The 18,193-nt window shown below is 35.6% G+C and overlaps 1 protein-coding gene across 37 annotated transcripts in view; it reads right to left on the bottom strand.

Annotated features, from left to right (window-relative positions):
- NRXN1 (neurexin 1) overlaps window positions 1-18,193 on the bottom strand; it is a 711,526-nt gene that overhangs the window by 429,389 nt on the left and 263,944 nt on the right. For all 37 annotated transcript variants that reach the window (XM_064647916.1, XM_064647918.1, XM_064647926.1 and 34 more), the window contains one exon: window positions 169-607. In XM_064647916.1, the coding sequence (XP_064503986.1) occupies window positions 169-607 (439 nt within the window). The remainder of the gene's footprint in view (window positions 1-168; window positions 608-18,193) is intronic.

Raw genomic sequence — 18,193 nt, 5'->3', positions numbered from 1 at the left:
TTTTACTCAGCAAATTAGTGTATTCTGGTACCTGACAATAATGACTTCTTTTATTTCCCTTACTTTTCAGATGATGCACAACTCTAATTGTGACAACATTAGTATGTACCCTGTATTCCCTCAGATACAAAAGGAAAAAAATACTGAATGCTAAGAAAAGAAACTTACCTGACCGTCCATCCCGTTGAAAATCCACATGGTACCATTCACCATCATTCACCTTCTTCTGCAAGGCTTTTATTTTTATAGTACCTGATCCCATGTCTAAGAGCAGGTAGAGGTGGCCATCAAGCATCTCAATGGCAAAAAAATCAACCTTCACCATCTGTGGATGTTTGGCATCTTTTTGGTGCCTTGGTTTCCCATGACTGAAAAGAATTAGGCCATTTGGCTCAGTTGTACGAAAATCAAATGATATTGAGCCTGTTTTCTTGGCATTCCACTTTGGCAAAGAGATGAATGACTCTGGTGTTTCAAATGTGATTGGATCTAAGGTTGCAACATTCTCACATTTAAAAGCTACAACCCCATGAATCTTCATTTTAGGATCTCCTTGCTTGGCAAGTCGAGATAACTCCAACCTGACGTCATTATTTTTATATACAACCTGCAAGCAAAGCAGAGAAGTTACTCAAAGAAACCTGACCATTTTAACCAAAAAGATATAATCCTGAACAGGCACATTATTTAAAGGATAATAATGATTATATATGAATATGATAAGTTACATACACACAAAATTAATAAGTATTTTCATTGACTAATGATTTAATAATTGTTTTCATTAAACCAAACAAAGTTGCTCTAAAAATATCCCTAGAGTTAATTCTAACAACCTGAAAGAATCTACACATAATTTATACTATGAGTTGCAAATTAGCTTGTGTGGCCTTGATTACTTAAAAACCCTCTTTGCACAGCCATTCTGCTACAATAGAGAAGTATAGGATTTCTTCTTCCTCTAAAACCCTTTGTCACTGCCTTAACTCTTCTGTTCACGCACAGAAAATATACCAAGGTCAGATATCTCATAAATTAACATCTTTTCAGTTTGTCCTTGGGGCTGAGGAAAAACAGTGTTCATGGTATCCATGAAGCTATAAGATAGGCAAACTAGTGTCATACAGATCAAAACAGGCAAAACCACAGAAATCTTTGAGCCAGTTCAACTGGACAAAAAATAAATCAACTTACATATTTTCCCTGACTGAAGACTTTTCTGATAAAAATGAAAGACAATATTAGTTTTAAATCCAATTGACCTCTGCAGCAAATATTCTTGCTTCAAATTACATTTTTACTTGCTCCAGAGAAGCCGGTCATGATAAAAACATTTCCCAGGGTTCTAGTCTTTATTAGTATATTCTGAAATTGCTGCTATTTCTGAGTTATCCAGAATACAAGGGCTGCTTAAATGAAGCTCCCTAATACCAAAGGAGTGCACAAGTATTTTGTCAATATTTTTAATTATTCAGTAAATGATACACTCAAGCTAAAATATCACTGAATGGCTGACTATGACCCCAGAGCGACAAAAGTTAAACCTTCTCTGTTTCTAAGGTTAAGCCCTACATTAAAAAGCAATTTGAAGAAAAGGTAACAGCTCAGCAAAACCAAGCACTTTGTACTGAGGCTTCTTCATCTACAGATCTATACCATTCAGGACTAGAACATGTCTGGCCCCTGATCCAATATTCCTGCTATACAGTGTAGTTCGAAGCTGTTCAGGGGACCAATCACTGATTCGGACCTTACACCCCTATTAGTGGTTAGAAAATGCTTACTGAACACTCAGGATAGAGCTTCTGGATTAATTTCCTCTGAGACCTAGTTTGAACTCAAATGAAACCCGCTCTGACACACAGAAGCAGAAGACACAGGGGATGCACTGCAGAACTGTGCTACTGTTAGAAATCAAAACACTACATACAGCCAATCTGAGATGGCATACCCCGTAAGTGATAGTTGCTCTCAAAAAATGGTGTTTAAAGATACTAGAACACTAAAGAAATGATTGATAGACTGACAATTTTTTACTGTAAGAATTGTTCTTTTTAATTATGTCATTATCCACGCTGCAAATTTCAGCATAAGACATGGCAGAATTATTCTCCTGCATTAAAATGTGTCCTAATAGCTAATAAATAAGCCTATTTCTTCATTTTATTACCGAGTTGAGTGCAAGTAATGCTGTTTCCATGGGAGCTGTGTCTCCAAAGACAACAGATAAACCTCACTGTGGATTGCTGACTGCAGAAATAATACTCTGCCACACAGAGGCAGATAATATGTTGCATTCTTCAACTGAAGACTTCAGAAGTGAATAGAATTGGACTAAATTTTAATATTAGAGAGTAAGGATACATATTTCCATTTATCAAATACATCCATAACACCTCAGATATCACAGACTGTGCAAAGGAATTTAGAAGAGTACTGGAGAATAAGCACACACAGGTGATCTCCCTTTGGTGTGACTTCTGGTCTTTACAGTGAAGAAAGCCAAAAGGCAGCAGAATGAAGCAAGAAGTCAGCATAATAGTAGGTTTCTTAGAGATACCTGATCTCACAAAACATTGGCCACTTTCTAGGGCAAAAGGGATTTTGGAGAGCTTTCATTTAATTTCAAGAAGTTACAGGGGACAACCTTTCTAGATTAGACTGAAAAGCATTAAATAGTAGCCAGAGGATACGATAAAACAAACCAAAAAAAGGAACAAATGGGCTCTTATCAGAATTAAATCACATATGATGACAATGAAAGTAAATAAGGCAACAAAGAATATGAGAAAATCTTTTTTTAATTATCTACTAAACAAGAATAGGTGCCAGGACAAGGTGAGTAAATGTACAAAGAAATTTTATTGTTTATGGACAAATCAAATTGTCTGATATTAATGAAAGCTGGTTGACTGAATATTAAAATTAGGAGTTAATAGCCTTGTTAGAAAAACTGAGCAGGCTAAAGTCTGAAGTCATTTGCCAACTCATAAACAATAATTTGTAATAAATGTTGTCTTTGAACAAGAACCTAATGGACAAAGTGCAAACAGGAATACTAGCAATTGCTTTCTCAATAACTTGTCACCAACTCTTCAAGTAGCTTAATATATAGGAGAGAAAAATTGCTAGAACAATTTAGTAAGAGTGACAAATATTTTATGCCACCTATATCAAAACATTCTTGGAATCCCTAAATATTGCATATGACAATTTCTAACTTCCATATTCCACAACTGAAACTCCATAGCTACTGAGAAGCAAATGACTGCATATTATTACATTCATTGCATGGAAACTAAATAAAGCCTATATCTAAGTTTTAGCGTGCTTGTGTCCTATGTTTTAGAATGCTTATATTCCTTTAATCTTACTAAATGGAAAATTTGGAACTGAATTATCATGGATAATTAGTATTAAAAGAGGAATATATGAACCATAACTGAAAAGAACTGTAAACTATTAACTGAACACAGCTGGCATTTGGGAGCCCATTTCCTAGTGTTATGCTTAGATTCTTACCCCTCTCTCTGTTCATGAAAAATGTACTCAGCCATCAGTGAACCACAGCAAAAAGGAGGAAAACAGTATGTTCACAGAAAGTACTCATCGTTAATTTGTGGAAAACAACTGAACAGTAAGGAATAATTCTGAGATGAATATCTGCTTTATAACTCATGAAGGTATATGCTGTAGAAGTAATAGCCTCTAGGGTACAAATAATTTACTCATCCAATCATTTTGCCTTTTTTTTTTTTCCCTCTGGGTACATAAGGACAAACATGTTTTTAATAGGGCTTATGTTATCCACTATTCCCATCTGAGGTGCACAACATATTGTTCTTTAGTATTAACTCAGTATATTCTCCCTCTGTTAGAGACATGGATCCAGAATTAGTCAAGTGAAGGTGATTTGGAATGGAGAAATATTTGAGTCCCATTGACCTTTACTCCCACACAACCTGCAGTCTGTATCCTTGCACTGGTATGTGCTTTACAAGCATCTATTGGGTTGACTCTGGTAATAACTTGCTTGCTCTTGCACTCACTTTCATACCTGAGCAACAATATAAGTTTCCTGCATGTGAAGCTGCCAGTCCCCAGGGAACTGTGTTATGCTATTAAGAGCACCTTGAATTTGTTTTTTATTCACTGTATTCTTCTTAATACTAAGTAAATTTCAAGACCTCAGTCTTTAAAATATATAGTTACCTTGTTGTTGGAAACTGTAAAAGGTCACCTAAACTTTAAAGAGAAATGGAGCCGTTAGCAATTTCCACATAACTTGCAACCAAGCTATCCAAAGCAAGGAATAAATTTGGTTTCTAAGAGAGGGTAGAACTATATATCATTTTACAATCAAGATACAAGCTTCCTTTGCTACCATCTAGGCCAACCACATGCTGGGTAACTTGCAATATCATGGTGCTGAGTCTTAAATAAGTCCAGCTATGAGACAGCGAATATTACCTTAAGCTCAGCACTCTTTAACATGGTCTGCGGTCATCTTGGAGCATAACCTAAATTAATTCATGCTTCCCAAAGATATATCATGTATACAGCTTTTTGCAAGCCAGGGCCTTAGTATTCAATGAACTACAGAAGCATATCAAGTATTCATTACAGACCCTGACGGTGGTCATGGTTGGTGCCTTCACAACAAAAAATGTACCAGAGCAGCCAAAGAAAATACATTATTAAACCAGTAATATATAAATTTATGAATGACCTTGAGAAAAGGTGAAGGAAAAGAGAAGAAATTCATATTAGGGACATATTCTAAATATACAAACATTCAATTATCAAATTAAAAAATAAAAATAAATTAAAACAAATAATAAACAGAACCCTAACAGTTCTTTCCACTGACCATATCTCATGAGATTGAAAACCACAAAAGATGTGAAAGAATTCTGATTTCAACACCATTTTCAATTCAATGTGCAGCCCTTTCCACATCAAACACTGTGAGTGAAGAAAGGTATTACCCTCAAATATTTCAGAATACTGACCAACTCTGCCAGCAACAGCTTTTCCATCACTGTGATTAAAATCCTTTAAATTACTACGAAGCATTTTTTTCAAATTACTTCATATTATTAAAATCAAAAATGATCCTTGAGGAGCTAATCACATCCCCTGATTTGCAGCATCATAGAGAATCCAGGAGTTCAGAGCACCTACCATTATGATCTTGCTCCGAAGAGCTTGCCTGTTTACTTAACAGGGAGGTGAGGAAAAATGCTTCTTTAAATTTGAATGAGTGGATAAATCTAGTATCAAAATCTGTTAAAAACTGGATCATATAAATTTTTATCTTACCATAAAGCAGTATTTTAGTATTTTTATATTTTCACAAAACCTGGATTACCTAGTGCAAACAATGACAGTTAATTCTCTAAAATGGAGATTAGTATCATCCAAAATGGCTCAGGTAGTTGCTGCTACCCTACAGGTTTATGCTGCACAGTGGAGTCAGCAGGAGATAACTTGCTGATGTCACAAAGTCTAACAGTGAGATTTACATTATGGGAAGCCTGAGGCAATTTTCATCAGCTTGCTTTAACAGCCACTAGAATTTCCACGCTCGTTGAGAACTACCTGGTGCACATAGCACCGCATTCCCCGGAAATCCAAAGGCAAAACTAACCACTAAGAATTCTCAAGTATTTTTTTCAGTATTTGCTCTATGGTTTTGAACTAATCCATGAATGTCAGTTTCTCACAGGAGGCTTGTCGTTTTGCTAATGTCTCCATTGGTTTTCAAGCATGAAAAATGAATATATCAATGAACACAATAAACTACAGACTATTTACATAAAACTTAAGGAGCCCCAGTTCAAATGCTTGCAATGGGATGCATTTTTGAATAAAATGTCAAAGCACACAACATGAATGACAACAGCTACTCAAGCCTCTAGGATTACTCAACACTGTAAACCAGCTTTGTTATCTGAACACAGAGAAGAGATTAACAGGTATATTGAAAGCTCCAAGGGAACATCTTATTCATTCTCAAGTGAAATTTTTTCATTCTCCTGATGTTGTGTGCATGTGTGGTGGTGGTGGTAGGGTGAGGCATTTAGAAAGGGGGTCATTTTGAGTACCAAAACCAGGCTAAAATTAGCATAATTATATGGAATTCCACTATGAATTCAGTAACACACCTGAAGGTCCACTGTAGACTATCTGACAACCATCACTATCCTACCCCCTAATAACGATGTGAAAAGAATGAAAAAAAACCAGCAAACCTAAACCAAAAAATACAATCCAAAAAAACCCCAGAAGAACAAATAACACACAATTTGATACAGAGAAGATCCCTTAATTACTCTAAGGCAAGAAAAAAAAGTTGTTAATGGATATGTACAGCTGTAGAAAAAAACAAGTACTAATAGAAACAAAGTTACAGATATATTGTAAATATGAATTTAGATTCACTGTGCAGTGCTGGGAAAGTCACCTCAGTTTAATGCATGTCAGCTATTTGCAGAATTAATACAGTTGTGATAGCTGACCTTCTAAGCAAACTAGTCTCTTTTGCTGGAGTTTTGAATGCAGATCCCAGAACTGTTTGTTTCTTTTCTCTCCCACTTTGACTGTCTGAATAGAGACATTTAAAGGGGATGCCAGAAACCTTTTTATGTTCTAAGTTACTGGCATATCGTTTAACATGATATATTGGCAGAACTTAGAAAAAAAAAAATCAACATTTTTTTTTCTAACAACCTTGATAATGGGATTGTTATGTTTTTCACCCTGCTGTGGCCACAAGTCTTTTTTCCCCTCTTCAATAGACTATTTTGTTATTCTTTGTATGTCCCACTGTCTGCTGCCAGATAGCTAAATGTTTCTGACTGTGGTTGCTATGCTTTCTGTTTTTAAGAAATGGGTTCAAGTTCCCTTTTTTTTTTTTTTTTTAACTTCCCATGGCAAAGACTCATAGAAATTTCTTGGCAACAGCTAAATTGCAGAGTTTAGGAACAAGTTGCTTCCATAGAAGCTCAATTGGCTCCCAAGTAAGAATAAAGCCTTTACCAAGACATAAGTCATGAAACAAAAACAAGAGACACAAGAATCACTAAAAGGAAAATAAAATGTATTATTTGAGGGAAAAGTAGCTTTGCATTATATATTGTATAAGGTCTAAAAAAGAAAACAAATGATATGCTATGTCCAATGACTCTTTGGGAAAAGAAAGGTCTACAGGAGACTCAGTTATTGTGCTGGATTTCAGCTTTTTCCTCTTCTATCTTTCACAGTGCAGCAAGAGTTACCAAAGACTAATTCTGCAGCAAAGTCAGAAATATGCTATTTTTTTCTCTTTTTCCATTAACTATTCTTACCCAAGATCAAGCAAAAGAACTCTTTAAAGACTGCAAGAAAGAGGTACTGTAAAGTAGAACACAGTTATTATCATTGTAGGGTTGAAGCCTTATTTCTTTAGCATAATATTCATTATATGCTAGATTTTACCAATCTTTAGCACTGAAAGCTTTAAATTCAAGGTCAGAAAATACAGAAGCAAATAATGGAAAAAGGAAAAGATAATATAAATGCAAAAATTAATGTTCTAAGAAATGTAAACTCCAATGCATCTGAAGGCAACATGACACATTTACTTAAAAACTGAGCTACCTTTCATTAGGGTAGGAATTATACAAGTTAAAATAGAAGTTGTCACAAAAAGAGAAAAAGAATGAATCTTGAATTAAAGAGGAAAGCTAAAATGAACCCAACACAATCCAGGTTTAGGAGGTCAGTGCTCTGGAGACAAACTAACAAAACCTTGTTAAAAAATTCAGTTAGCACTGAATATCTGAAATATTTGAACAAATATTTTTTTCCATATTAGACATAATTAAAAACACACAGAAGGAACTGCCAATTCTGTATATCCTTTGGTGAAATGAGGCAGGTTTATTCCACCCCTCACTAGCTTTACTTCCTTCCTTCCTTCAGCCTCTGCCATCAGTTTATTAGTAGCTGCCAACTTATTACTAACTTATTACTTCTCCAGAATAATAAATACCCAACTGGCTTCTTCTTCCCCTTCTCTCTCACCTGTATAGGTTACTCTTGCCTCTAGCTGAATAGCTAGCTCTTGGCTGAGGGTGTTTCTGGCTGCTTTCTGTTTTGGACTCATCTCCGTTTCCCAATTCCTGGTTTGAAAGAACCTTCTGTTCCAGTGAGGGGAAAACAGACCTCTAATCCTAGGCTGAACTGCCATGTCTATTATATGAACTTCTGGCTAGCTTCCATATAGATACTATCATTCCCTTTCAGCTCTTTTGGCTGACTATCGGTACAGTGAATTTGGCTACTTGTTGACAAGCTACAGAAACTTTCCTTCTCCAATTCTGAGACCCAGCACATTACCCAGCTACCTTAACAGCTCTCTGATTTTTAATGTGGCTTTTTTTATATTAATATAGTTACAATTTATGCATCTGTTGGCTAAATTCTGCTCTACCTTGATAGGCAAATATTTTTAAACTAAAAGTTAAAATCAAATTTCCACCCACTAACTACACTGTTAATTTTCCTTTCATTAGTGGAGTGACCGGCACTCCGTGAATGGAAGACATTCAGGAAAATTCTTCCCTACCTTCACCTACAATTTCTTATGAATCCTTAGAATCCTTTTAACGTATCCTTTTAGCTTTCCAATACTGCAATGTCAGTAACTCTTCAGATCAGCGTTTTGAAACAATCTTTGCCTTCTCAGATACCTATGAAAACTGGAGACTAAGTTTCCTGTAGTACTTTTGCAGGCAAGGTTATCAATATAATTCCATCACAAGGTATCAAGCTGCCACATGTTATTCAGCAGCAGCTTTTCCTGCACCATTTTTCAATGACAGAAAGGTACACCTCGAGGCTGCTGCCACTGCCTTCCTTTGCACTCCATTCTGTGCTCACATTCCTTCTCTAAACAACCTATATTTTCCAAAATGACAAACGAAGAAACAGTACTCACACAGAGAAGCAAGAGGAAAAGCAGGGCCCTTCCAACCTCAAACAATGCTCTGTATAGTGCAACATGTGTGGCTAAAAGCATATATTGTCCAGAAAATAATCAACTCATGGGATATTTCTAAGGCATCTCTTTAATATTTAAAGGCATCTCTTTTATATTTAAAGGCATCTTTAACCAGAGTCTTCCTATGGGCCATCTTCACACTAATAAATTTTATTGAGGTTATAGCTGTCCTCCAAAATAAACTTGCTGAATTAATCCAAATTAATTATCACTATAAGTATAAGGAAGAGGGATGTATTATTTGATTTTCAGGACATGCCATCTCACTGTAGTGAGCAAATGGAGCAGAGCATATATACTTAAGTATGGTGTTTAAAGGGTCTGAATCTGCTTGCTGACCTCCAAGTCTGAGACTTTGGTGTCAGCTTAGCGCTAAAGAAATGTCAGACAATACAATTTACTTTTGGTTTGGCACCGAACAAGAGGTCCTTGGCCTCAAGCAAAATCAATTCTTTTGACAGATAATCAGCAAAAAGAATACCACAACAATGTTTGTCCAATTACATTCAGGAAGAGCAGCTTCCCACATCAAATGAACTATCAACAAGCACCTTTACACAAGTTACTACTGCTTATTGCAATCTAACACATATGCAAACTTTTAAAAGTATATTGTTCTGCAAATATTATACGTTTCCTAAAATACTTTTGATTATATGTCTGTCACAATAAATACACCTCACAGTGGTTTTTTTGAAAATATCTGTGAAGTGTACTAATTCTGAGTCAAGGGTAGACAGTGCAATTATGCATTTCTCGCTTCCCCATGTCATTGTGTACATCAATTGAATGGCTCAGCAATGTTCTGACATTTGTTTTCACCTTTAGATGTTTGAGATTTTTTAGTTTTCATTTCAAATAAACACTTCAACTCGAAGCTACTTTAAATATAAAGCATATTTTGAAATACCACTTCAGAAAAGTGGGAGGAAAACAGGCTTTTCCTCGGAAAAAACATCAGGCAAAAATGATTTTCTATTTTTGCTAAAATACTTTCTTGGAACTACACATGACATGTGCTAAATTAGGCATGTATTAAAAAAATCATAAAGGGAATACATGAAATCTAAATAAAGAGTTTAGGTAGCCACATCTATACTAGCAACTATTGCTCATGTTCATTTCAGTGTAACTCCATTCCAAAAAATAATACGAGATTATGCAAAGAGTTGCAACATTCATTTTCTTTGGAAAACTTTGCCAAAATTACTTTCAAGATTCTGCTCTCTGTAGTGGGGCCTTGGTCCCACTGAAGTGACCAGGTAGTGAGAAAGCCTACTATATAAAGGCTGATTCAAAATTATTTAACAAGAAGTTGATGATGACTAATAAAAACTTTAATTCAGGAGTAGATAACAGATAAGCAGGTAAAACTCTGCAGTATGGGACTCATGATTACTGTACCCACAAAGAAGAAAAGCATTTGCCTTTCAACAGAAAATAAATTAAGAGTAGTCTCATTCTGACTGAAAACCAGATTTGAATAAAATCTATATATGATAAATAATGTGAAAAAATATCTATTTAAGGTATAATATCTATAAAATATCTAATATAAGGTACATATAAAAATATCTATATAAGGTAAAAATATCTATATAAGGTATTAATTCTAGTATATACCAATAAATAATACCAGGGCATGAGACTAAATGTTACTGTGTGTACCTGTATGATGTCAGCAGAAACAAGAAGAGCACACCCTCTCTCCTTGGGCTGGTGTCAGACCCATGACATCATCCAGTCTCTGGAAATGTTAGGCTTTCAAACGGGTGGTTCACAAAGGTGAAAAATACCAAAAGGCTGACAGGAGGCACATTGTGCTCAGAAACATTGATGTTAATAATTTGCTCTCGTGAAACCTGACCTGTTCATGTTATTTCTGTTGTATTCCCTTCCTTTCTGTGAAGGATTCTTTCTGTGTTACCAAGGAGGACATACACCACTGATAAATGACTGCTTTACAAAATATGAACACGTGTCTCACCCCAGCATCTCCTGAAAGCTTCCACTTAAAAAGGAGAATCTTAAAAGTACAAGCTCTGCTTTTTTGTGCCACCTTTTTCTTGAACCTTTCAGTGCTGCTACCAATATGTAGAAGTGACAGATTTAGTTCCCAAGAACAAAACATGAACAGTGCTTAAAGAGTACATCTGGATATTCAGTATGCACAAAGATCCTTAAAGACCTTAATCAAACAGTCAAGTATTCTTTTGAAAATATGGCCCTCTCTCTAGAATCCAAACAAATTTAAATAAGAAAGGAAGGGATGAACTGAAGGGATGAACACAACATACTATGGTACTTTTTAACTTTCAGAAAAAAAATAATTCTGTGTTAATCAGATTATTTTTTTTCCATATTGAACTATAAAGAGATGGTTTGAAAAGTTGCTCACTTTCTTTAAATTTCAAGCTTTCTTTCAAACAATGAAAGAATATTTAAAAACAAACCAGTAAAAATTAAGACGACAAGGGTTCTAAATTGGAAATTTTAAAATGTCTCGTTTTCCTCATGGAATTCACTTTGACAGAAATGTATCTAACCTTACAAAAAGGAAAAATTATAACCAGTTAACCACCAAAGGATATTTTTTACATTCCTCCACCTCTGACCTCTCAACACTGTCCCCTAGCTGAGTATGGCAATATGCTCTCAAAATACAAGCTTGGGAACTAAAATTCCTAGCAGGCCCTGATATTAATAATCTGACTCAACAGATAGAGTAGTCTCATGTTATGATTTTTGCTGTAAGTCAACTTATTTCTAAGTCTGTCTCAAGGGAATGACGAATTTGGCAAGTCTTATGCTTCCTAACAACTTCCTCTGAGCCTATATGAAAAGAAAGGATGGCATACTGATTAAAGTGATTTATTTAAACTTGGAGTATCTGTTCTTAACCATTACTTAGCTAAGTTTGACATTTACTTCATAATTGAATTAGAGATTGCAAAACTATCTTTTTCAACTGCATCATCGGCATAAAGAATTGCATCATAGGTTCCCACTGCTAAACTGGAACCAATTTACAAGACATCTTAAAGTACGAAGTGTTTTTTATTTATTTCTTAGGTCAGGGAAAAAAAAACAACCAAAAATGTGGTCCTGTTCATCTCTGCTATATTTATTTAGCTGAAATAACAATGATCAGCTTATCAGCTTGATTATATCAACATTTCAATTCTTGAAATTGATAAGAATGGAACACCTAAACAGAGATACAAAAGAAGTATTTCTGCAAAAATTTAAGGTGTCAAATGTGCTAGTAATTTGGTTGAGCTCAAATACTTAGGTGACCACATAAGTCATCTGTTATTTTCAATTTGTTTTATAGTTCTCTTCATAGGCATAACCTTATAATGTGTAACTTTGAAGATACCTGAGCTGTACGTGTAACTAAAAAAAATAAATTTGTACAAGCTATGATTCTCAGTTGATATCAAAATAAGCATTTGTTTTTGGATGGGAAACCTATCTAGAGCTGCAAATGCCTGAAAAACTGACTATGGACTTCAGAATGAAAGTATATGCCCTTTTGAGCACACTACAACACTAAAATATTTATGTAATTGACTTAGTAACTGGGTTAGGTTTATTTTTTAACATCCATTTTTATTTTAACATATTGAAAAAATTGCAAAAAAGTCAAAGAATAGCTATGTTTTTAGTTTGACAAATAGATGATATCAGGATTGGCTCCATAAGGACACACAGATTTTTATACTTCTACAAATCTTGTTCATTAAAATGTTTTAAAGCATATATTTAATCTTTACTATCTGAGAAGTAAAGAAATAATCCTTGTCTCATTATTACTTTCAAGCTATCCAGTTAAAACTTTGAAAACATGCACCATCTAAATGGCAAAGAAGCACCTCAGTCCTCAGTAGATTTTACACATATGAAATGTGTAAAATGTTCTCTTTCTTGGAAAGAGAACATTTGTTTTTAGGGTCTTTTTCCTATAGAACAGTATAGATTTTATAGCACAAACAGTAATTAGATTGTCTAACTCTTGTCTTAAAACAGTCTAAATTAAAAGAGAATCTTAGAATTCCATTTCATAAATAAATATTCCTTTTCAATATTCTGTCTTTATAATATTAGGACATACTGCTTTTTGAACTCAGTGAAGTTTGCAAGTGTCCCTAAAAGCAGAAAACTGAAAAAGCACAGAACAAATCTGCTCACTCACAGTTTTGGATTATATGATCTTAAAAAGATTAGTATTTCCAGTAAGGAAGAATCTTGACTAAAGAAACAATGTTTGCAGTTTTACAATGTCCAGGAAAAAGACATTTTGAGACTTTCTGTTCTATGATTCTGGAGGAACAAGACTCATCAAAATCTTCCTGCCAGGTTTCAGCTACTTTTGTCAGTTTATTGGCTGGCTCTTGAAATCCAGTCTGCATTTTGCAATCTTTTTCATTTGCCTTATCTCATACAGAGCAAAACATTCCTTTTTTTTTTTTTTTTTTTTTTTTTTTTTACCAAATATAGTGACAGATGAAATACAGAGGAGTATTTTCTTTTCAAACATTTTCTTGGAACAGCTTTTCCTGTATCTTGCATATTTCCATTTTAATCCTCAAGTTGCTGAGTTGTGCTGAATATTTAATTTATGCTAACCTGTCACTTATTTTTTCCCCCCATCTATATAGGTATGAATATTTATGAACACAGCAGTGGCTGACCTGCACCTTGTATTATCTGAAAAACATATGCACACTGGGCACATGGGACAAGAAGGGAGGCAGACTAAAATTTATTTTTCCATCTTTGGAACACAAAATGAGCACTCTCCATAAGAATTGTGTTAATGAAAAGGAACATGCTGCTCCTTATGGTAATTATTTGAAACACCCCATATAGAGGCTCAGTCATTTCCAAGCTCTGGCATCTCTGCATGGGCAGACTAAAAAGAAGAGGGGGAAAAGGGCATGGAAACAAGTAGGCACACCACCAATGATGTTGCTCAAGTGCACATCAAGGGACCAAAAGGCGTCCACGAGTACTTTTAATTTCTTCTTCTTAGATAGTTCTTAAAAGCAGAAAGGAATAATAGATAATCGATAACACACATCATTTCCAGCCTCCACAGCAGCAGACCTACACCAGAAGTTTGTGAACACCAAGGGTTATTCAGTATCAAATAGATGTCCTTCCTACTGGTGTTTCAAAGGGTAAATATTCAGAACATAATATGCATTAAAGAGGAATTCACTTGAAATTCTTGAAAAAGTGCCTGTGACAGCCCACTTTTCTAGGCCTCTACACTCCCCAGCCTCCTTTGATTCTGTCCAGCTTGTGCCCAGGCAAAGCAAGTCCTTGGAGAAATACTGTTAGTATCTAGGAGAAAAAGTGCCCTTTCTGAAGGTCATGTCCTTTAAGGAAGTATACTCCTAATACCTTCTGTGTGCATTTCCTTTGTATCCTTCCAAGTTGTACATTTTAAGACAATATTAATACCCAGAATGCTTACGAATCTTAGAATGTAGGAAGAAAAATACCTGGAGTAAGGAATGAAACTGAGGTCACACTGAAATCTCTTCACTGGGTCTGTAAACTTCCAGAATTGCCTCCTCAAACACTCCCTATGCCAGAACACAAACATCCTACATCTTTCACACTCCCCTATCTCCTCCTCTTCTTTAAAACGTTCTATTTCATAAAAATGTAATGAATAATGTATGTAAAATACTATTATGGGATATTGATTTACTAAGTCTGTGAAGAACACACACTCACCATGATCCACTGAGTGGGGTAAGTGGGAAATGTTATAGAACTACTTTCAATGAGAAAAAAATCCGTAACACATCTCTAAATGATTCACAGAAATGACTTGTAGCAAATCTATTAAGTCCTCCGGCACAGCTCTCCAAGAACAGGATGTTTCCCTGCAGAATAGCTTTTGCTTCTTTATACAATCTACTCTGAAGCATCTCAGCGAAGACTGAGACAGGCCTTTTACCGATACCTTTGGGAAAGTGCTCTACTACATAATCTATTCTCACTGTCAATCACTTTTTCTAATACTCATCCAATCTGAATTTTCACTTTAGTAATCCCATCACATTACTCCCCTTGTGCTTCTGTGCTTCAGCATTTATACTCTTCAAATATTTATAGTTATTGTAAAGGAGAAAAACAGACATTTTCCCTCAGCATATCGGTTTCTGTGCTTGAATGCTGTTGGTCTTCCTTGGAGTGCTGTATTGCTTTACACATTCCAAATAACTGTCAGAGAAATTAATATTTGCAGTTGCTAGAAAAAAATAGCCCAGAAAAAGTCCTTTCCCCATCGCACACCTTTCTAAGAGCAAATGTTCACTGTTGTCACATCATCAAAAAAGATCTACGGAACCAAATATTCCAAATAAGAAAAGAAAACAGTTAGCTATTTTATGGGGGAGCAAAAACCCCAATCTTCATATACAATAATTTTGAATAACTGGTCCTAACCACAAAGGATTATTAATAAACACGTTGTATTAACAAAACATAACCTATAATCAAAATATCCTGGATAACAAGTATGCTTTGGTAATATTTCTATTCTCATTTCAAATGCTTCAGAACAGATGGTTTATAAAGGAAAATGGTCTTTTTTTGTCTCTCTCTTCTTTCTCCATTATTACCTCTTAACTACACCAGAGATCTGAACTCAGAAAAACATATCCTGCACCTTTCACACATCAGCAATCATTGTCTATCACAACACAGTTACTTCAAAAATTTAATGTCTTTATGATAATCAACATTTTCTCTTAGACTTTCACCAATTTGTTTTTCGTAGAAAGTCCAGGCTGGAAGGGACCTCAGAAGATCAGCTGGTCTAACCATTTATGGGAGCCTAAGTGAGATTATCTAGCACCCTGTCCAATCGCATCTTGAATACTTCAGCAGTGGGGACTCCATCATGTTCCTGCAGAGGTTTTTCCAATTATTGATCTCATTTTACCAAGTTTATTCCTTATATCAAAATAAAATCTCTCCTGGTACAACTTGCGGAGCAACCTGTTGCTCCTCGTCTTCTCCATACTGTTCCTTGCGAACATACTGTTCTTTTCTGTGTGTACCTGCCCTTTAAGTACTAGAATGCTGTGAGATGAGGTTCCCCCCGAGTCTTCTCTCCTCCAGAAAGAAAAGACACTACCTTTCTTCAGTCTTTCCTCATAGGGCAAATCCTCCAGCTCTTCTGATCATCTTTGTGGCACTTCTTTGGACCGTCTCCAGTCTTTCCACACCTTTTTTGAATTTTGCAGACCAGATCTGGGCACAGTACTCCAGGTGCAACCTGACAAGTGCTGAGTAGAGCTCCTAATGGAGCTGATCCTTGTGGATGTAGATCAGGATCCAATTTCCCTTTGCTGCTCCAGTGGCCCACCACTGGCTCATGTTTGGATTGTTGTTCATCAGGACTGCCATGTCCCTTCCAGCAAGGCTCCTCCACAGCCACACAAAGCCTAGCCTGTACTGGGCTCTTTGGTTATGTCATACTAGGTACAGGACTTCACACTTATCTTTGTTAAACTTCTTGGCTAGCCCAGTCTGTCCAGGTCTCTTTGTAAAATGGCTTTTGTTTCTGATGTGTCCATATTACCACCCAAGTTTGGTGTCATCGGCAAAGTTAGTGAGGGTGCTTCCAATCCCATGATCAAGATCATTTATGCAGATGTTGAGTGGTGCAAGGCCCAGTATCAACCCCTGAGGGAACTCACTTCTTACAGGCTGCCAGCCTGAGTGAAATCTGTTGATTGTCGCCCTCTAAGTGCAGCCTGTTAGCCAACCTCCTACCCATCTCACAGATCACCCATCCAATCTATCTTGTCAGTTTGTCTATGGGAAGGCTGTGGGAAACATTACCCAAGGCTTTGTTGAAGTGCAGGTAAACAACATCTACTGCTTTGTTGCAGAAGGTGATTACATTAGTCAGTTCCTGGATTTTGCTATACACTCCTATCCACCTTGTTCAGGTTAATATTTCTTTATATAAACTTCTAGCATTTGTTAATCATCCCTCAAAAACTGTTGTGAAGACTACATATTTGTGTGCCTCCTTCATTCATCACTGTCAGTTTTGGCTTCTTGTTTCAAATACTTATACACACAGTGAGTTGAAAAGATTTATGATTCTTGACCCATGACCTATGTCTGAATTTGATCTTCCCCATTAAAGGTGCTTTAAATATTGACCTTTTGTATAACGTCCCTTCAGCACAACTGAGGTATTTCAAAAGTTTATCTATTTCTAAGTCAAAGTCACCTATTTTAAACCTGCAAAACCCCACACTGTGCTCTTAATTGCCCTAGCAAAGCACTCTGATGTTCCTTCCAGATTTTAACACTATTTTTTTTACTATTCTTTACTCACTGTTGTTATTTTTATGTTATTATGTTTCTTCTTCCTGAATCTTACAGCCTTAAATTAATCAGTAAATTGCATTCATTACTGACATGAACCCATTTTTTGGTCAGTAATGATGTAGTTCTCCAATTTTCCCCATTTTCACTCACTTTCATGTCAGCAAGAAATGGACTCGGGATGTCTCTTTTGGGATTCTCTACTTTCCATTTAGTGAATCTGACTTCGCTGTAATTTATGAATTTCCTTGCTAATTTGCTGAAAGTGCTACTCAACAGAGATGCAGGTAGTTAAAAATCTCCCATGAGCATCCTTTTATATGGAGTATCTTCAGAAGAGACAGAATTTCTCCAGCGGCACTTGAAATATGCTTAATGTTTGTTTTGCTTTGTTTATATTTCTTCACTGGAAAATTATTCAGTAGTTTCCTAGCACTGTGTTTTTAAATATTATGGCAACCCATTTACTCATTCCATTTCTGTTTCTCCTATGTAAATTAAGTTACACTAATCTATACTGATGTCTGTTAAAAAAAAAATTACTCATTAAGTTCATCTGAAACCATTAATGGATGTCACATCTGCTTTCATAAGAAACTCACTCTTTTTGGACATTTTCTCTGTGTATGGCAAAGGTGCTTCATGGATCTTGAAAACTTTTTTCAGAATACCTGCACTGTCTCACTTTTATTGTGATAGGGAATTTATATGTCAAGTAATCTTATTGAATCAACATTTTCTTTACTTTATTTTTTGGCTACTTTAAACATCATGTAACAA

This window comes from Pseudopipra pipra, chromosome 3, assembly GCF_036250125.1.
Source record: "Pseudopipra pipra isolate bDixPip1 chromosome 3, bDixPip1.hap1, whole genome shotgun sequence".
Taxonomy (NCBI): domain Eukaryota; kingdom Metazoa; phylum Chordata; class Aves; order Passeriformes; family Pipridae; genus Pseudopipra; species Pseudopipra pipra.
This window is presented reverse-complemented; position numbering and strand designations above follow the sequence as displayed.